The following is a 20774-nucleotide window of genomic DNA, read 5'->3' as shown; positions in this document are numbered from 1 at the left end:
GGGAATGAAAGTAAGTGTAAAATGCTGGGGTGGATGTGGCTTGATCTTCACCCATGCTGAGCTCAGCCAAGAACCCTGGAAGACTTTTGGAGCCCCATAAAATTCATTTTCTTAGGGGTATTCCCACTACTTATTATTTTCAGTACAAATAAAGCAATTAGGTAACACAGAGCAGAAGGAACCAAATGTGGTGGCAGATCCCTGCTACCAGTCAGTGTTGTGGCTTCCTCAGTTTTCTGTCTGATCCCGCTTACCTCCTCGGACTTTTGTCCCCAAAATCCTTCCTGATCAGCTTTGATCATGCCTGACTCCTCTCCAGAGCCACACCATCATGCTCTCCTTGCCCTCAGACACCCTCCGGATGTCCCCAAGCACCTCCCTCTTTGCTCCCTGGACATGCTCGGGGGAAGCTCATTACAGCTCCCAAGTGGTATGGCTGGGCTGCAGCAGAAGGGCACATGCCCTGACGTTGACAGCTTCTCTTCCCCAGCACTGAGGCCATTCTCCAGCCAGGAGTGGCTGGAATGTTAAACACTTGGGAGAAACACTGGGAGCATTGCTCATGCTACACATAGTGGGACAAGGTCAGAGAGCTGCCTCGGGCACCTCCCCTGGAGGAAGTTCACCTGTAACCAACCTCCAGATGAACCATTATCCACCACATGGTCAGCAGGACAGTCCCGCTAGTTTCTTACCCTTCCCTGTCCCAATGATCGAGACAGTAAGGTCTCAACTTGGACACCTTGGTGCTGTGGGACACTGACCCTGCATCCTGACCTTTGTGTGTCTCATCACAATTCATGAATCACAACAATACTGAGCACACAGAAGGAGCAGGCCTGTACTACATGGGCTTTGTGGTGCACCTCCCATATGGCCTCTGAGGAACCACGTCTGAGAAAGTCTTCTGCAGCAGCAGAGAGGAGAAGGACAGGGGTTCCTCACACTTCTTGGCTCCTCCAGTCGAAGACCAGCAACTTACAAACCCAAAATGGGGCAACATGGACACTACTGCTCCTCGGCAAGCACCATGTCATAGAGCGCACAAAGCTGTGACTTGCTGCCTCCCCTCAGCCTTCTTTGTCTTCAAAACAACAACATCCACACTTTTCCTATCATCCACAGATATCCTACTCCCTTGCTCCAAACCTATGCAGCCATACACTCCTGTATTCAGGATAAGAAGGTGTTACAGCAGCTTTCTTGGCCTTTGTTTAGCAAAACACATTCCTTGCTTCTAACAGGGCATACAGAGAACAGAGGCTGATGTGCAGGAGCTGAAGCCTTTGGTATACCAGCCACTCTGCGAGACCATGGACTCAGCGGCACTTGCTGGTAAACATCCAGCAATAGGGCATCCAAACCATGCTTTGAACACCGCTGCTGTGCTCACCGCTACCATGGGCACGTCATGGCCAGTACCCACACGCTGCTGCTCAATATCAGCGTGGCAAGGTGCCCTGGAAGAGCTGGATCTGCCTCCATCATCACCTGTGTTGAGTGCTGCAAAAAGGCCTGTAAGCCTCTTAAGCTCCCATAAGAAAAAAAGAATAGCACTTAGAATATAGATGAGGATCATTACCTTCCTCCTATTCATTCAGTACTCATCACTTAATGATTGCTGCAAGACATTGCAGTGCACTGTGAAGCACCACCTCTTAGGTTGCTTGCTGACACTGTAGCCTCTCCACACCTTCTCACAGTGAAAGGAGGTCTGCATCTCAACCACATTTCTCCTCCTCCACACTAATCTTGTGTGGCCACTCACTTGCCAGTTTTGTAGAAGAGACTTCTCACACTCACAGGCTTCCTACTGACAGATGAGGAAAAAAACCACTCCTTGCTTCCCAGAGAAATACCCACTGCAGAACTATGTGATGTTGCCACTTTTAAGTACTGTAAGGGGGAAAAAAACTGTACCAATAACCTGGTAATAGCAAAGGATGAGAGGCTTGAAGTTTGCTTTTCAGTATCTCAACGAGGTCTCACCACAAAGAAATGCCACCTCTTGCTGGCAGAGTGGCTACGTGGGAAATTTAGCTCCAAGGCTGGAAAACACCCAGTGAAGGGACAGCTGTGCCTGGGCACCATGGCCGCATTCAGCAAACTTACGGGCTGATGAGCTCAGCATTTGCAAATATGCATTCGTGACAAAGCACGGCAGGGTGCTCCTGGAGGGTTGCCAGGCATTCAGGGAATGAAAGTAAGTGTGACTCGGGTGAAACATCGGGCTCACCCATGCTGAGCTCAGCCAAGAAGCTAGAAGACTTTCAAACTCTCATAAAATCTCATTTTATTAAAGTGTAAGCAACATAGGCCAAGACACAAACAGCTGAAACGTTAAACAATCAGGTGCAAGATAGAGAGAATTACTCATCTACTTATAATATCTATGTCTGTGGGCACAGATTTAACTTAAGAGACACAGACAGTCATGATGAAATGAGTTAAAGACTATAGCAACCTTGTGCTACAGGTTGAAAGGAGCCCCATGGCAACGAGAAGCTGAAGCAGCTTCTCCTACTTAGACTCCCTCAGTGAACATGAGCCTCTTGCAAGTATTTGGCAAGTATATGGCAAGATTTGCCATATCTGTACTGTTTTAAATGCCTGGGATTCAGGCAGCTATTAATTCTTGCTTCCAGCTCCAACACCTCGCAGGTCTCTTTGGCTCACTCTTCCCATTGGACCCTCTGCTGACACCTCTGTAGGAGCACTGGCATTCTGATCAGGAGGACTCAAGTGATCATCAACACTTACCATGTCTCATGTCTCATGTCTCTTTGTGAAACCATGTTGCAGGGCTTCAATAATAAATAATACTAGGGAGCCAGCATCTCTTGAAAGGTATCAGTAGCCCTTTTCAGAGATTAGGGAATTCCATAGCTTCCCTTTCCTGTCCATCTTTTCTAAGGGAGCTGACTATTGCTGTTGTCATGCTAGCGATAGTGAATAGACGGAGAGGATCCTTCAGAAGGGGGCCCGCCCAACATTATAATACTCAGCTAAGCAACAAGCCTCCATCAGAAAACGCACACTGCCATGCACAGTGGAGGCTGTTATATAATATGGAGGTCAATCTCCAAGGCAAAATGAAGTCCTTGTAAAGAAGTGACACTTGTAAGGGCCTTGCAGTTCAATTCAGTACAATTTTGAGCAGTCACAGGTTCACATGAAAATACACACATATATATATCTTGTACCTAAAAATTTGATTAAAGAATAAATACAGTTTAGTCTGAAAGATAATACTTTGGGCAAATCTCAACATCGTCTGTTCCAGTTAATGTAAAATGCTGAAATTGATAAGTATATAAAATTTTGGAGCCTATTTTCACGAAAGAGGCTGGTGAAATCTGAATTACCAAAATTATTAATAAGTTTGAACTATGAAAACCACTTCTCTCAGCTTAGGCTGGTTACTGTTTTTACAGAAGAGAATCATAGAAAATTTCAAGCTTCAGAATCTAGTCCTAGAAAAAGAAAGTGTTAGAGAACCAGGCTGGACACCTGGTAAGAAAAGAAATAAAGAACCAATTATGGTTTGTTCTTATACCTTTAAAAGCCAAGATTTGATTTAATTCATAAGTAAACCATAGCCCCATCTCAGTATCTTTTTAGTCAATACCTATTGCTATAGCACCAAAGTGTCTTGTACATTAAGCAATAAGTTTTTGTCATATGTTTGATTTAAAAGCTAGCCAACCTAATCAGAAGAGGTCAGAGCGGAAAAAAAGTGGTCCTTCCTGACCTTAAAATCAGTAAACTATTATTGATTTTATAAAGGCTCAACGGACATGTTTATGTCTGAGGTAAGGTATTGAAATGGTATTGAAAGATTTTTGGCTTTCTGCCAAAATCCTTGTGTTTCATGTAAAAATCAGCAACAAAAACAAGTGCTGAGATCAGCCTTTTGAAATGGATAGATGGCTAAAGCTGCCAAAACCAGAACAGGGTGAGGCTCTAGAAAGGGTCAGGTTTGGCGAGGGTTCCTCTGTGCTCATGGGCAGCTGTGTAGAGCCCAGGTCATGCAGCGATGCAGAGCACCACGGACATCCATCGCCTGCGGCGCTGCGGAGCAAGGACGCAGCCAGGGAACGCAGGTGAGCAGCGATGCCTGACACAACCAGTCAGCATCAACTACGCAAGCCTCATGCTCCCTGCCTGCAGCTTGAGCTGCCTTTTTAATTGCCCGCGAGGCTTCCTTGTCCCTTTTGCAGATTGAAGTGTTTGCCTGGTGTCAGCATCCACGCCTGCCTTTGTCCTCACTTGAACTGGTAGTATTAGAGGGGAAAAAAAAAAAAAAAAAAAAAAAAAAAAAGAAGGTTTAAATAATAACTTAAGCTCAGGACATACTGGTCTCTGCGCCAACATATGCTGAGCAGAAACATGTGGGAAAGTGGGAAGAATTCAATCTATAATGTAGAATTATGGCAGCAAAAATGCATGTCATTTTAAAGGTGACTGGTACATCTGGCTTGAAAAAAAATGAGGTAAATTTGCTGTTAAATTAAGCGCTGAAAGCCCCTGGAGTGCAAGAGGCAGGAGGCCTCCTGCAGGCATCGGGAGATAAAGCACACTGCACACATAGACCCCCGTTTTGATGCTGAGTGTCAGACCTCCCAAACCCCTATGAATGTGCATAAATACATGTGCATAAATACAGTCCTGGAAGAGCTGAGCACTCCATGTGCCTGTTGAAAGGTGCTCGAGGCCCAGCGCCTTCTGAAGAAAACCCCGCCACAGGGCAGGAGGAGGAGGAGGAGAAGGAGAAGAAGGAGGAGGGCCCTGGGAGGTCCCAGGAGCGGTGGCCTCGCGCTTTAAAGCGCTACAGGCAGCTGCAGGAGGGACGGAGGGGGATCGACGGGACAGACAGACCGACCAACCAACCAACCAACCAACCGACCGACCGACCGACCGACCCACAAACGGACAGAGGACACCATGGCGAGCCCGTGCATGGAGCTGAGTAACAGGATGAAGATGCCCATCTTGGGGCTGGGCACCTGGCAGGTACCGGTGCGGCCGGAGGGGTGCGCGGCCGGAGAGAACCCTTTGCTTTTGCAAACGTTTCGCAGATGCGGCAAAAGTTTAAAAGAATTAAAAAAGAAAGTCAAGGGAAAGGGGGAAAAAAATAAATAAAGTAGCGGCTGGCGGACTTCCCTGCGCCGCCCATCGCGGATTGGGGCCGCTTGTGTAACGTGCTGGGCAGGCTGCTGCTGGGGCGGGGCGGGGGCAGGCAGGAGAAAGCAGCAAAAAGCCGGAAAAGAGAAAAAAAAATAAAAAAAAAAAAAAAAAAAAAAAAAAAGGTGCGGGAGACGCCCTATGCTTGTAGCTCACCCCCATGGGAAGAGTCCCCCGCAGAGTGCCGGGTGGGCTGGTGAAAGGAAAGCTGCTCTGCAGGAACTGTGCAGGATGGGACCAAGCAAACCATGTGCAAGGGGAAGGGATTGGGAAAGCTAAACTGGTGAAAACACTTGGGTAACACCACGAGCAAATAAGGGGAAGTGGTACTGGGCCTGACCCTGCTGGAAATGCCAGCGCCAAAATGTGTAAAATTAGCAGCCTTTCTGCCACATTCCCTGCTGCATGGGGAATGCCCTCCCTACCAAAATGCCTGTTACCAGAGCAGTAAAGCTCTAGGTAAATGCAAGTGGGAAGCAACCTGCAGCATCTCACTGGAAAGGGTGACTTTTGGGGAGCTCTGCCGGTGAGTGCTGCGAGCAGAGCTTGCCTGGCTCACCTTTGGTCATGTTTGCTTTCAGGCTCCTCCAGGGAAGGTGGAAGAGGTGGTGAAGTTTGCTATTGGTGCAGGTTACCGCCACTTTGACTGTGCCTACTTCTACCAGAATGAAAATGAAATAGGGAACGCTGTGGAGCAGAAGATCAAGGAGGGGGTTGTGAAGCGGGAGGACCTCTTCATTGTCAGTAAGGTACAAGGATGCACAATTCTTGCTACAGTTTCTCGGAGGGAGCTCTAATACAGCAAGCAACCCTTGTTTCTTCAAATAACCTAAGCAATTATCTCCTCCTTCTTCAATAGCTTTCAGGAATATTTTCATCTAGGCTATGAAGCCCATCCTTTGATTGCAATTTGGACAGAGCTTTATTAGGAATACTTGATCACTTAAAGATAGCAAGGCTCTTGTTCATCTACAACGCTGTTGCACCTATTAAGTCACTTAATTGTATTGAATTTTCTCACAAACATATCCTAAAAAGATATTTACTGGTGTTCAAGAGATTACAAAATGGTGCAATGTAGAAAATGAAAACCTCAGAAGGAACAAAAATAAGTAGAGGACTTCAGTCTGATGTATTTCCCTGTACTTACTCCTTTCCGTCATCTCATCCACTCATCTCAGGAACATCTGTGACCAAAAAAAAAAAATGAAAACAAAAACAAAAAACTAAAAACTAAAATAGTGATTTGAGTTTTTCCTTGGCAAAATCAGGAAACATTGAGTGTAACTAAGTTCTTCCACATACTGTTGATTTTCATTAAAGAGCAGCTTATAATTAAAACAATATTTCTCTTTTTCCTGTATAAACAGTTTGATTTCTGCATTCCAAAAAATGATCTAATATAATTGACAACAGCCCATAGTAGCCAGAAAAAAGACAGTAAAAGGAGGGCAGTCATTAAGTGCTCAAAATTCAAAGCTCAGATGATAAGAAAGGGGGAAAAAAAGCAACAAAAGCATAGTAAGTTTCCTATGCTGGTTGCCATATAGACATGGCAAAAAGCTACAGTCAGCTCTGGCACTCCCTTTTCATAAATATGAGTATCAGTTATCCACCTCCAATACTAATTTTTTAATTATGGTATGCTCGTCTAACTCTACCAGTCAAACATTAGCATGCATGTCCACCTAATTGGGTAAGTCAGCAAGAAATTGTCCTCCAAGACCAACAAGGGGAAATTTCTGTCCTTGATTTTTGACTCTGGAAGCTGCTGAGTCAGTGTCAGACTTGTTTTTTCCCTGCAGTTGTGGAACACATTTCATGAGAGACCTCTGGTAAAGGAAGCGTGCAAGAAGAGTCTTGCTGCACTGAAACTGGACTACATGGACCTCTACCTGATGCATTTTCCTATGGGGTACAAGGTAGGCCTATTGTTCCTTCCTGTCTTCTTACCTTGGAAGAAACCAGGTGAACATAACAAGGCTACTTGCTTGTACATGCAGCCAGTTGGGTCATTCCTGAGTGTGGTGGTGTCAAGCACGTGCAGTGACTAACAAGGCCAATTCTGCATCTACGTCTTTCATGGAGTGAGATAGCCAGGGGTAGCAGCATAGCTAACAAACACACTGGGAATTCTAGGGAACCTCCAACCAATGCATGATGCAGTTTGGCATCATGGCATTGTGGCCATTTGGTGGGTCAAAACAGTGTGAACATTTCAAATTTTGGAGATGACGGCTTGATCTGGAGTAACCCACAGCAGAAAATGAAACGCAGCATGAAAGAACTTGCCTCTTTTTTTTATATATAGAAACTATGTAATGATCATAAGGGAGTGTCATTTCCCTTCTCTCTAGAAGTTACCAAAGTTACTCAAATAATTACTACTAATCCCCCTCTCTTTGTATGCAGTGACTTGATTTGCAGGAGTATGGCCCTCATCCAACAGAATATTGATGCACAAGCATAATTTTTAGTTATGTAATATGTTCAAATAAGCTGTTGATTTGCTGCCTGTCATTCCAATCAAATGCTAATATACAGTAGGGAATTCAACTCTGAAAACAAGTTTCTCTGCTTTTTGTGTTGAATTAACAGCCTGGTGAAGAACTGAGTCCTTTAGATGATAAAGGAATGGTTATTCCCAGTGATACAGATTTTCTGGACACATGGGAGGTGAGTTTGTTTACTTTTGTGCCTATATCAGCACTAAACATGGGGCAGAAATCTGCAGGCAGAGTGAAATTAAGGTTTGAGTAGGAGAGGGTAGTTGCACAAAACAGTATTTCGTGACCAGAAAGATTAGCTGCTTCTCCCTCCACCCTTTTCTAATTTTTTTTTTTTGAAAATACCTATTACCATTATCTGTGTGTGCTGTCAATAAGATAATGTTTGAACACACACTTCCACACAATAGTGTTACTACTTAGATTAATCTAGGTGTGGTTGTTCATTTACTGGGAGTTGTAGAGAGAGGGAATTAGTACAGGCTTTTCAGCAACGGGCATCAGAATCGCTGACTGTCCTTGGCTTCTTTCCTTATGGTCTGCCGAGAGTCAGGGTCTGCTCCTGCTGCCCGCTCCTGTGTAGTGCTGTGGCTCTAGGAATTTATTGTTTCCTCTACAGCAGTAGATTGGAGTTCCTTTTGGAGTGTACTGAGGTAACAGAGTTTGAGCTAACGTCTTCCTTAGTGAACTCTGCCAACTCAGAGTTAGGACCCCAGAGCTGTGGGGGTCTCCTGATTTTTTTGCCATGGTAAAATCACTCTCAGAGAAGCCTAAATTAAACAGATGTATCCCATTACAAAACAATTAGCCAAGCCATTCTTCCTCTATTGCTTTCCTATCTGCAATGGGATATCACTGAAGAGTACAAACAGTAAAAGGTGCAAAGGTGCTCTCTTTTCATAGCAGAGAGACCATTATGTAATCTAGTTTGGGTTATGTACTAGTTTGACACTTTCTTTAGGGAAAGAAGGTAGTGCAGTTTGCAGTAATACCACCTCATAAGTATCTGTTGGTTGTTTTGACCCATTAGGCTATGGAAGAGCTGGTGGATGCTGGTCTGGTCAAAGCCATTGGTATCTCCAACTTTAACCATGAGCAGATTGAGAGACTCTTGAACAAGCCTGGCCTCAAATACAAACCTGTTGTTAATCAGGTAAGATCTGTATTTCCCTTGGAGTCAGGTAATTTTGGAATATTGGTAAAGCTACTTGATCTGTACTTCAGCTCTTGAAACTTCCTTCTGCCATAGTCTGTGGAAAGACCTCACACAGCACCAGATATCTGTCTCCTTTAACGGACCTCCAAGTCCATGCTCTGTGTAGTATATATTCTGTTTCAATAAGGTGTCAGCATTAATGGCTTTTAGCTGATGAGGATCTCAACAGAAAATTTTGTTGTAGACCTGTGTGTCTGTGTGTGTCTGTGTGTGTGTGTTTAAGACAGTGGAGATTCAAGAAAGCAGTATTGCAACAAAACATAAACAATGTAAATTAGTCACAGCATAGTAATACTAACCAGATGAGAGTATTCTATTCCCACTCCTGTTCCAAGTATGGGAGTGCATTAATGGATTTACTGTTTTTTTTTTTTCCCCCCCACCCAAGGCAAAAGAATAGATTTACATTCAACTTCCTTGCAAAAAAAGAGGGTTAGAGCACACAACAAATTCTCAGCTCTAACCTTGTGAAGAAAAACACAAGATAGCTATAGGGCTGCAGGAGCTTCTGACTTTCTTCTTCCTGTATTGTTTTTTTTTTTTGGACCTGGCTCGAGTTGCCTCTTGCCTTTCTTGACCAACTCAGCACAAATGGAAATAGGGCTCAGAGATTTTAGGGAGGGCTATAAAGTTCAGGTGGGAATGGTTATTTGCAAGGTAAGAGATACGCTAAATTCAACACCGCAAAGCCCTTCAGGCATTGGCTGCAGCTTGCTTTTCCATACACCAGATGCTGCCATTACACCACATCACCAGCTCTGGTAGCCCCTTTTAAGCCAGATCCGAGGACAAGACCTGAAACAAGATAACTGCCATATTGCTTTTACAATCCACTGCTTAGTGGGATGAAACCTTCAGCAGTGTTTCCTAGCTGTAGAGCCATGTCTACAACAAATGTCATGCTTTTGAAAGAAGGGCATGCTTCTTTGTACACTGTGTTCTTTTGAACGGTTCATGAAATTAAAAGGTCTTTCTTCTATAAAAAGAAGTTACACTGCAGCACTGTGGAAATGCATTATTTTTAAAGCATTGGCTTCAAACCTAGGGAAATAGAAATGGTATTTATGCACATGTGAGTTATGGCTAAACTTTATATCATACTTCTCCCAGTAGAAGAACATGCTAGCTATGTATTTAAGCAAAAACTTCAACAGCTGAAGCAGAGTATGAAGCAACTTTCCTAAGGTCAAGCAGTGTGCTGCAGAGCAGTGAGCAGGACCTGGGCTTCACAGCTGTAGATGAATTTTATCGTGCAGGTCAACAGCTCTTAAGGGAAGACATGTTGTGGATATCCACCAAAGCTAACCTAGATAAGCTCATCTTCCCAGGCGTATCCAGGAATCAGGGAGTCTCCAGATGAGAGGAGAGGCTGGTTAGTTCAGAGTGGGGACAAAGCCCCAAGTACCCTGAAGTGCCCCTTTGAAGAGGCTATTCTGCTCTCTTGGCTGTAGTCTAGAAAGATTAGTTTCCATTGCTTCCTGCCAAAGCATTTGGCTGACTCCCCCCATCTATTTCTTTGTGTAATGCATGGAGCCCAATTCTGTGTCTGAGGCCTCTGGATATTGCTGTAGCCTGAATAACTTTTAAAAAATGATATATTTTAATCATGATACCGGGAATCATCTTTATGCTGTATGCAGCCCAAGGATATTTTATGCTCTGGTTCTAGCCGGGGCAGCTTGCCAACCACTGTGTTTCTATGCTTGCAGATCGAATGCCACCCATACCTCACCCAGGAAAAGCTTATCAAGTATTGCCAATCTAAAGGGATTGCTGTGACAGCCTATAGTCCCCTTGGCTCTCCGAACCGTCCATGGTAAGGAAGTCCTTACCTTTCTCTCTGCAAAAATAATGCAAGTATAACAAGGAAAGTAAACTCCTGCTGATTTATTGCAGATCAGTTCAGACAAAATGTTTGAAGTGCTTACTGCATGGGTGCCAATACCTACTCTGCCATTAATATCCTGACTTTTATTTTATTAGGGCCAAGCCAGGGGAACCTATGCTGCTGGAGGATCCTAAGATTAAAAATATTGCAGACAGACATAATAAAAGCCCTGCCCAGGTAAGTCCGGATAAACTCTTCCTCATTCTCAGGTGTTGTTAAAAGTTGATGCTCCGTCCATAGCAAACGTTACCCTCTCTAAGGGTAGCATCCAAGTGGTGGAACTGCACTTGACATTTCACACTAGCCCTATTCTTTCCAGCATTCCTATGAATTGCAAAGAATGTTTTGAAAGTCTTGAGTGCTCTGTTTTTGGAGACCGATCATTAGTTCTGCACTGCAGTGGTTAGTGGTTACCCCCTACCCACAGTGTGTAGTGGGAAGCCCCTTCCTAGGGAGGTTTCATCTGCTTGGAGGGAGAAGCGCTTTGCTTTCCTTTGAGATTGACTTACAAATCACCCAGCCAACCTGTCACTCCCTTTTCCAGCTGAGTCATTCTTCAGAGAAGCCTTGTCATTGGCAAACATTCTTGATTGTTCACAGTTTGCTCCTGTTCACGAAGAAGCTTTGAAAATTGCTTGATTATTCAAGTTGAAAATATTTTTCTGTAAGCTGCTATTTACACAAATAAGGTCTTGTTCAGAGCGTGCAAAAATTTGCACTTAAAGGAAAGCACAGGAATGTAGTCCAAATAAATCAACATGTTTGTGGGGAACCAGCAGCAGTCATATTTTCAGACAGAAAAAGCAGTACAAAAAAAAAAACCTGACCAACAAACAGTAACCCTAAAACACCTGTATGTAGCAGTTCTCTTTTGAGGAAAGCTTTAGAAATTTATCCACTCTTTTTCTGTTTGTTTCTTTCTGAAGATATCAAAAACTACAGACCACATGGGATGCTTATTTTTGAGCCCAAAATAAGCTGTGGCATTGCTATGCTCATCTGCTTGGAGCACCCATCTAAAACAAACCTGTAGCATCATCATTCTTCTCCCAGCACCAAGTGACATCAAAACATACCCTTGAGAAACCAGGATATAATAAACCTAGGACAGAAACCTAGGACAGAAACAAAGAGGAGTTTGTCAGGAGACTGCATGCATATGCAAACATCAAACTCCTGAGTGCAATATAGTAAAACCTTGCGAGGAGTAAAGGTGGCTGTGGGAAGATGTCGCAGAAGGAAGAGAAGATGCAGCATAGGGAAGAGAAGGAGAAAATCTGAGCAGATCTCTCTGCACCCCTTGTCCCTAACCCTCCTTGTCATTTCTTAGGTTGTGATACGGTTTCTCATCCAAAGGAACGTGATCGTCATTCCCAAGTCTGACAAACCACACCGCGTTGAGGAAAACATGAAGGTAACATTCCCATTGGGATCATGGCTACCTCTGTACACAAGCTGGCCACCAGCAGCTTTACCATGTTTCCATGTGACAGGCTGTAAAGGCGTAAACAAATTCAAAACAACCACATGCTCAAATGAGGCGAGAGACCCGGACACATTAAAAAATTAATAGCTCATTTTGAGACTGTGGTTCCTCTGGGGAGAGTCCGCGTGTTTGCTAAGAGGTCTGGCCTTTCTAGATGGCATCTCTGTATTACTTTCATGATGCTACATTTTGGACTCATTTCTCCTATTAACCACCATTAAGAATTCTAAGATAACTAAAAATGGGTTGTTTTTGCTTGTTCTTGTCTCCCCTAGGTGTTTGATTTTGAACTGTCTAAAAAGGAGATGGATGTCATCCTCAGCTTTAACAGAAACTGGAGGGCAGTTGCAGTGCCTGTGTATGTACCTTATTCTCAGATTCACTAGCTTGCCAAATACTCTTTTTTTTTCTTTTTTTTTCTTTTTTTCTTTTGTTTTTTTAAGGGTTTTTTTTTTTTTTTTTTTGATCTTGTAAAAAAGATATGACTAGAAGTAAGGAGAGCTCCTGTCATTAACTGTAGACCTCAGATAATGAGACGTCAGGACACGTCAGGAGGGAGAAGTCATTCAGGGTAGTTTCTTTAGCAAAACTGTATCTTGATGTTGCAAGTACTTAGAATCATAGAATCATTATGGTTGGAAAAGACCTTTAAGATCATCAAATCGAGCCGCACTTTTGCACAAGCCTCTGTGTGCAAATTAATCTGCTCTCAGCAGATAAATTGAACATGTTGGCAGCAGGGGAGGGAGCCTGCACTAGTGAAATATTGTTGAAAATATTTTATACAATACTTAAATAACCAAATGATTCTTTTTCTTCTTAGGGCTGTCAATCACAAGTACTACCCATTCAAAGCAGAATATTAATGCCTATGGCTTCTGCAAGACCTCCATGTACAACAGATCCAAAGATGTACCTTGTAGTTTAGTTTTGATTTGTTCTTTTTTTATACTGATACTGATTAAGAAGAGTTACTTGCCCTCCTTTTCTGGAGGCAATCACTAGTTGATGAAATAATGTACCAGTGGGGATGGGTCTTCTACTGAGATGGCAAGCAGAAATATGTTCTCAATTACTGGTAAAAAGACAATGTCTCCTCATTTCCTTTTTCCTCGTCTTCCTTAAGTAAAGACATGTTCAACAAAAATCCTGTTACTTATAAGATATTTTTACATGCGGTTTTCAGTGTGGTAAGTCATACTAAACCATTAGCAGCCATCAAGGAATGCAGTCTTTAATTACTCTGCCTTTTATATAGTTGTAATTCTTATAGAGTCAGTTTCTTAATACTCTGAAATTTTATATGAATAAAGTTTGAGTAACAACAAAACTTAATAAATGCAGTGCTTGAATTATTTTGTGTGGTTACTTATAGAACACACTTGAACTCTGCTTTTTGAATTTTAATATAGATAGGAGAGCTGTCTTTTGGTTCCCATACAAGAATGGTAGATGCCACTTCAGATTTATGCACCAAGCAGGATGTTATTGCTAGAACATAGAGAACAAACTTTCACTTTATATTCTGTGTAATCTCCCTCTTAGCAATCAGAAACTGACTTCTTACAGTAGGAGAGGTTGGAGGGGGAGCAGATGCAATTACATGCATTGATAAGCCACATCTTCTGATACACTCAGCTGAACATAAGGGCTACTAGCAAATAGCAACAACTTGTTCTGCAAGTCTCAAACACAAAATCAGGTATTTTGCAACCTGTTGGCAGCATCCAGAACAACAGCGCCAAACAAGGTTTGGATTTATCTAATGAAAATACAGAAAAAACATTTCCTTAAAAACACCAAACACCGAGGTACACTCACAAATGCTTTACAGTATTCCCAGAGAGGTAATGCTAGGCTAAAGCAAAGGCCGGCTTAAAACGGCAGCTCTGTTCAGAATCCATAGTCTGCCAATGAAAAGTCCAGCTAGGACATTGAGCAAGCACGAGTAAAGCATGACCAGTGAAAACGATCACCTTGCAATGGCACTAAATGCCCCCCAAACCTTGTGACAGGTGAGTCTGTCAAAGGGGTTGTCATTGGCAAAATCGACCACGAGGTGGTGCCTGCGGGTGGGAACAAACCACCACATAGTAACCTCTTTGCTCGACCTGTCTAAAAGTAAAATTAACTTCTAGGATGAATGTACTCAGAACATGTCTTCTCTCAAAGCAGATAATAACTAGGGGCAAAAAAACTGTGTTTATTAATGCAGGAAAGTGTCACTTAGGTAAAGCCTGTAGAAAAATGCAATAACATAGCACAGGGGAAGAAGAGAGGCCCACTTTCAAGCCCCTATTTTTTTTGCAGGTTAAAGTAGGCAGAGAGGATGCTGTAGGTTTGAGGAGTGTTTTCCCCAGTCATTCAGAATAATTTGTGCCTGCCATAGGCTTCCCTGTGCTCCCTGAAGTACCTGGCCAGAGTTGCTGGGGGTTATTAAAGGAAAGAACAAGGGAGGTGTAGAGAGCAAATGGGAAAGCCAGCCTGGTCTCATCCGCACAGAGATTTCTCCCTCTCACCAAGGAAATATGAAGAAATGCTCTAGGACCCACCACCAACAAGGCAGACTGTACCATTAAATCAGAACTTACTTGGCTCGATGTGTTGACTTCTGCATGATGCATGGCTCCTGTCTTGCATGGAAGTGGATAACAATTAAGATTTTTCCTTTATCTCCTTAAAAATACGCAGGTTGAAGCTCCCAACTTTAGGCCTTTGCAGTCTAGGGTAGGAAAAGATGTCAGGAGAGACATCCTCGCAGCTTCATTTTGTGACGCCTTGTTTCATATTGCCTTAGTGTGAACACCAGCCAACAACTGGCTCGTCCCTAGTCATTAACAAACAGGGGCTGCTGATGGAAATACTCCATTTATTGTGGATGCAGTTTCAGAATACATTGTTTGAACAAATCATTTTTATTGCAGCTATCAAATGTATTTGAAAGACTCAAAGGAGTGTTTACAAAACCCCAAAACAAAAACAAAAAAACAAAAAAACAAAAAAACAAAAAAAAAAAAAAAAAAGACAACTCACAGACAATGTCAGGCACAATTTCACCCCCTACAGATAACTGAGTGCATCTCTGTGCATCTCTATGTGTAAACAAGATGTTCCAACCAGGCAGGGGAGCTCATCTTTGGGTTGCAACAGAATATTCTTCTTTTCTAGGAGCGAGTCGGACGCTATAACAGATGAAGTGGTGAAAAGGGAGATCCCGGTAGTTTAGATGCACAACAAAGCTGTTAACAACGCACTCTGGGGCTACTTCAGTTGCTCAGTTTATTCCACCCATACACTGTAGGATGTAAATGCTAAACTGTATGGCATGTAAATTCAAACCAAGCTGACGTCTTATAGCCATGTGTTTACTATATACAAATCAAAACATCTGTAAATAGGATATTCGGGAGAGAGAGTTAAAAAGAAGCACTATGAAGAGAGAGGTTTACTTCATTTCAGGTGGATCTAGTGTACAGCACTGATGAATGGCAAGATTTAGTGTAGAGTCATTTGAAACAAGCTCCCTGTGTTAAGATTTACTTTCTTTTAATAATGGTAGTTTTATATAAATAAAAACTACAATGTTTTATACAAGTGACCTATTTTTGACCCTCTATACCCTTACCTTTTTCTCTTTTAAAAACTATAACTTTCTTTTTAATTACCCAGTATTGGGCAACTGACATTTAAAATTTTTTAATACTTATCTCGCCATACCTCTAATGGCAATTATGAAATCTTACTACAGAAAAGTGTGTGATTTTTGTCTTTATTCTTGAAGCTGTGATATCGGCTAATTATGTATGTTTATTACTAAATATAATACTCTAGCATGTATTTAAGCATTCTACCATTAGTAGTGCCTTTAGGCTAAACTTTGTAAAGCTATGTGTGTATATATTCTAAATTGCAATCAATTACTAGTCACTAACAACAAAAAGAAGTATCAGTACCGCTGTCAGCTAACATAATCATCCAAATTCAGGTATTAACTTAAACTAGAATGGAGAAATTGATACTTAGAAAAATATAAAACAAACAACCAGAAAAAAAAAAAAGTTATTGATGCAGTATTTTTCATGACATGGGCAACTTACAGAAAATATTACATTATCAACTGAAGATATTTCTTCCATGCCTTCGTCTAAAGTGCAGAAAGACTTCTGTGTTCCAAAAGTAACCACTGTTTTTACAGGTTTACTGCACACCTTTCCTAAGCAACTTCACTTTACATGTATTTTGGGTTGACCTCTTATGCCAGTTGAAATCACTGTTCAGATACATAATTATGACTATCAGTAGGAGACTCTATGTATTTCACAGCATGGATTTTTTTAGGAATAAAGGCTCTTGTGCAAAGGCAGTACTATTATGATGAAGGTCTAGACTGATTATTAAATATAGTGCTAATATACATGGTTTTAACTGGGATAATGCAAAAAAAAAAAAAAAAGACATTTTGGTAAATAAACATAAATATAAAAAGAACAATTTAGCACTTTTTTTTTTTCCCCCAACTGATTTGTCCAGCGTCTTTAGTAGCCTCCTACGGTTCTTTCTCAAATTGTCTCAAACCTGCTGAAAGAGAGAAAGATTAAAGATGGCTCGAAATGGCCTGAATGAATCTCTCAACCTCAGTGTGTTTAAATACAGATGAACAGGCAGCGTTTAAAAAGGCAGGACCCACAAACAACCTTACGGGGCTCATGAGAAGCTGTCTCCAAGAGGACAAGCAGGATTTTCCTGCAACCTCGTTCACATCCGATGGCCCCAGCAGTGGGGCAGAGAAGCCGTGGAGCCCTCTGCCCTGCAGCACTGGGGATGCTCTACCCCACACACACTCCTTGACTGCCTGTGCGATGGTGCTGGGCAGGTGAACCAAAACCACAGTAAAAGAAAAGCTGACTCAAACCCAGTCTCTTAACCCCATTGCTGGTGGTCTCTCTTTGTCCCCTGCAGCCACAAAGACGAGGCTCTCAAGGAGCATGGCTCAGCTAACACTGAGGAAGCCAGAAGGCCTCTTTTGTGGGGCTCTATAACAATATGAGAAGCCCACAAAACTCACTATAGCTCTGGCTTCACCTCAGCATTTTTTTTTCTGCATTTGGTCATTTTATTCCTACCTATTTTATTCCTATCTCTGGAAAAATCCAGGAATACTGCAGGGCATCTTAAATCTACTAAACCAATCAGTGAATTTCCCTTCCACCCCATAGGTCCTTAGATGCCCATTTCCTCTAATTGATTTTATTTGAAGTATCTATTTTTTTTTTTTTTTAGTTTTTTTTTTAAAGCAGTAAATGAGCTAGAAGGATAATTTTGCTGGTTCCTTTCAGCAAATCCAGGCAGTCTTCCCCAAACAGCGGTAGTAAGACTGTGTCTGTCTTGAGAAGATACCAATCCATCTTCATGAGATGCAGTGTTGCTATTGGGTACAACCAAGTTCTAGTCCAGATTTGTTCACAAAAAAGGCATATCCATTTCCCACTGCAGTCTTTAAAAGAGCCTTTCCTAGTTGTCTGGTATATGCTGTAATTAGCTAAATGACCATCCTAATCCTCAGACCTCTCAAAGTTTAATATCACTCTCCGGCTATAGCAAATATGCTACAAATATTACTCAAACTTTGCAAACATGGCTACAGAACATCTTGTCCTCACTCCTCCTAAAAAGATGGTTGTGGCTTATTGCTCAACAATTTTGAGCTCAACAATTTTACCAGTCAATTCTGATACTGAACTAAACCAGGCTTTTGAAAGGCAAAGGAAGAAAGTGGGTTTTTTTTGTATAACCTTTAACAACAATAAAAAAAAAAAAAAAAAAAAAAAACAGGTACGTCTCTATGAAAAAGTGCTAGTGGCTCTATTTAATATGGAAGTGTATTATTAGAATTACTTACCATTAGTCTCTGATTTTTTCCCCGCAGCTGTTACCTGTATTGAAAAAGATGATAACCTGTTATTCTAGTTGAATATGTGAAAATGTGTTTATTCATACTGGGAAATAAGGCAGGGTTTCTACCAAACAAGAATGTAAAAATTAAATGTTACCCAAGCCTTTAGATACCTCATTGTGCTCTCTATTCTAGATAAAAAGGGAAGTTAGAAGCAGAGGTCCAGAAAAAGTCCAATTCCAATTGACTGCTTATAAGCAGGAGAACATGGTCTTCTCCCCAGAAAGCCTCTCTCAGAGGTATTTCCCTTTTTACAATGGATTCAGGTATTACCTTAGAAGAAGAAGTTGTTGGTTTTTCAACTGATTGCTTCTCCCAGAGATTACGCTTGCCAGAAACATCTCCTGGTCTTAAATCCTGTATTTTAAAACCAATGTCAAAGAGAAAATAACAGATTCAGTCAGTGGAGAGAAAATTGTAACATGACTTACCCATGAGAAATATCTGTATTGTGCTGTGAAAACCCCACCTAGAAGAGATGTTTTTTTACAGTCATGCAACACTAGAAGCCAGTAATTGACCTAAAAAGCCTTCCCAGTAAATTGCATGTACATCTTGGGTTGTAGGGGCTGTTCTATTCTGAGTGACATTTAAGGTGGCAGGATGTAAGTGGAATGCTAAAAATGGATTCAAAGGATAATGCTCTGCTTTTAGGCCGCAGGCAACCTCTTTAACAATAATATGGTAGCAGAGGCTTCAGCTTCACTTGATTTCCATATCTCAAAAACACAGATGTGTTGTCCCTCAGCTCTCAAATTTCTCTCCTATTATTATTATTATTATTATTATGTTCACAAGTACTATGGGACATCATCAGTGGACAATAATACATTTTCTATCACTTAGAAAGCTATACAGGATGGCACCTCACATAACCACTCTTCACACCTACGTGCTTAATACAAAATTCAACCTTGCTGCATTTATTTGGCTCTGCACTGACCATTGCCTCTTTCATTCATCCTAGGGAGTACAATAACTTCACCATCAGGTTTTTCATCAAGAAATTTCAAATTTTGGGGAAAAAGAAATCAGAACTAATGGCTTGCATTATGGAGAATATTGAAATAATCTTGTTTCAGGTATCTTAGATCAGTGACAAAATATTTCACTAAAAAAATATAGAGTAGGCACTTCTTAGAGAACAAAAAATCTTCCTATGCATTGCTTCCTCTGCATCTTAAGTAAAGGTTTCTGCATTTAACACTGTAGAAATTCAAATGATTAGGAAGGGTTGTTGCATCTTATAAAGTCATAACGTCAACAATTGCTACTCTGGTAGAAAAAAAGTAGTGCTGTGATGTGACTTGGACTTTGCAATGAGTTCACTCTATGGAAAAGAGTGAATTTGTGTACTTGGAGCAGAATCCAATGCAAATCACAAGCTTCTCTTTGGGAAAAACAAGAGTGTGAATCAAGAAAATGTATGCTAGGCTAGTATGAACACACATCTTTAATGCAGATGGATGGATATGTACCTTTGCTGACGGCAAAGATTATTGAAACAACTTAGGATGTAACTACACTCCTTTTCAGGAAGTATTCAAATCCTGAAAGGCTTCCAGATTCTTGTTCTTGCCATCCATAGGCAGATTGTTTCCTGCATACCAGCATTTCTGGCTCAGGACAGAAAACTGCCCAGTGATGAGGAAAGTCTGATTTCTACAAGAGACATGTGCACAGCAACAGTGATGCTCTAGAGCAGACCCTAATTTAGACCCAAGCAGAGCTGCTGCTCACTAAGACTTTGAGCCCATTCTGTACTTCAAAAACCATGCTCAACAATAACAGCAGAGGGAAGAATACAGCAAAATTCCACAAAACTGTCCACATAGCCCTTGTTCTCTACAGCACAGAGTCACCAAGGACACAACAACCCTGTGTCACCACAGGCAACATCATTATATAATCATTTCCATAAATGTTTAAATCAAAAATTTAGATTGACCATAGATCTAATGGAGATTAGATTTCTAATCTGCATTACTTCTTACTGAATGTTGTTCCAAAAGAAATATTTGATGAAGTCAAAAACTTGAAACCATTCTTTACTTTGGAGGAAAGTAGCTGGGAGTAGGAGTTTATTTTGGGCTGGGAGTAGGAGTTTATTTGGTAACTAAGAAATGCTAGGTTTGTGCTTGATTTATTCTGATAAAGCAAAACAAAACAAAAAATACACATACATTACAGATGTATATTATTCTTCACAGTCAACTACAAATAGGTTTACCTGACCAGTTTAGCAAAGAAGCAGCATAGGAGAAGAGCAGATTCCATCAAGCATAAATATTGAAAGAAGAAAGAGCACTCTATTGAGAAAGAGGGAAATGCAGATATAGAAGCATATGGCTGAAGAGAGAAAAAAAAAGAGATTAGATTTATATTATCTAGAAGATGTAGCTTAGAGGAAGGAGAAGACGATCTGGAAGCAAATCTCGTAATTTTCAACAGCTATAGACTGAGTCACCACCATAACTGCTTTTATTTTCATATACAGTTCCATTTGGGATTCTTATTATATTAAGCTCCTTGAAACCAGT

General features: G+C 41.5%; 2 protein-coding genes across 2 annotated transcripts in view; one reads left to right on the top strand and one right to left on the bottom strand.

The window, feature by feature from the left end:
* Positions 1 to 4930: 4930 nt before the first annotated feature.
* LOC112945499 (aldose reductase-like) lies at positions 4931 to 13616 on the top strand. The gene is made up of 10 exons (XM_026037112.1): positions 4931 to 5013; positions 5766 to 5933; positions 6990 to 7106; positions 7783 to 7860; positions 8722 to 8844; positions 10617 to 10723; positions 10891 to 10972; positions 12126 to 12209; positions 12557 to 12639; positions 13105 to 13616. The coding sequence occupies exons 1-10, from the start codon at positions 4945 to 4947 to the stop codon at positions 13145 to 13147; spliced, it is 954 nt and encodes a 317-aa protein (XP_025892897.1). The 5' UTR covers positions 4931 to 4944; the 3' UTR covers positions 13148 to 13616.
* A 3150-nt stretch (positions 13617 to 16766) lies between these two features.
* CALD1 (caldesmon 1) overlaps positions 16767 to 20774 on the bottom strand; it is a 179233-nt gene continuing 175225 nt past the window's right edge. Inside the window, exons 14-16 of the mRNA XM_026037108.1 lie at positions 18508 to 18591; positions 18181 to 18214; positions 16767 to 16856 (exon numbers count right to left, since the gene is read on the bottom strand). Of these exons, the coding sequence (XP_025892893.1) occupies positions 16828 to 16856; positions 18181 to 18214; positions 18508 to 18591 (147 nt within the window). The 3' untranslated portion in view covers positions 16767 to 16827. The remainder of the gene's footprint in view (positions 16857 to 18180; positions 18215 to 18507; positions 18592 to 20774) is intronic.

This window comes from Nothoprocta perdicaria, unplaced genomic scaffold, assembly GCF_003342845.1.
Source record: "Nothoprocta perdicaria isolate Ctin4 unplaced genomic scaffold, notPer1 scaffold_190, whole genome shotgun sequence".
Lineage (NCBI taxonomy): Eukaryota > Metazoa > Chordata > Aves > Tinamiformes > Tinamidae > Nothoprocta > Nothoprocta perdicaria.
This window is presented reverse-complemented; position numbering and strand designations above follow the sequence as displayed.

Coding starts and splice junctions, on each gene's coding strand:
- LOC112945499 (XM_026037112.1), top strand. CDS start 4,945: ATGGCGAGCCCGTGCATGGAGCTGAGTAACAGGATGAAGATGCCCATC. Junction 10,973..12,125: donor ATAATAAAAGCCCTGCCCAG/GTAAGTCCGGAT, acceptor GTCATTTCTTAG/GTTGTGATACGGTTTCTCAT. Junction 12,640..13,104: donor AGGGCAGTTGCAGTGCCTGT/GTATGTACCTTA, acceptor TTTTCTTCTTAG/GGCTGTCAATCACAAGTACT.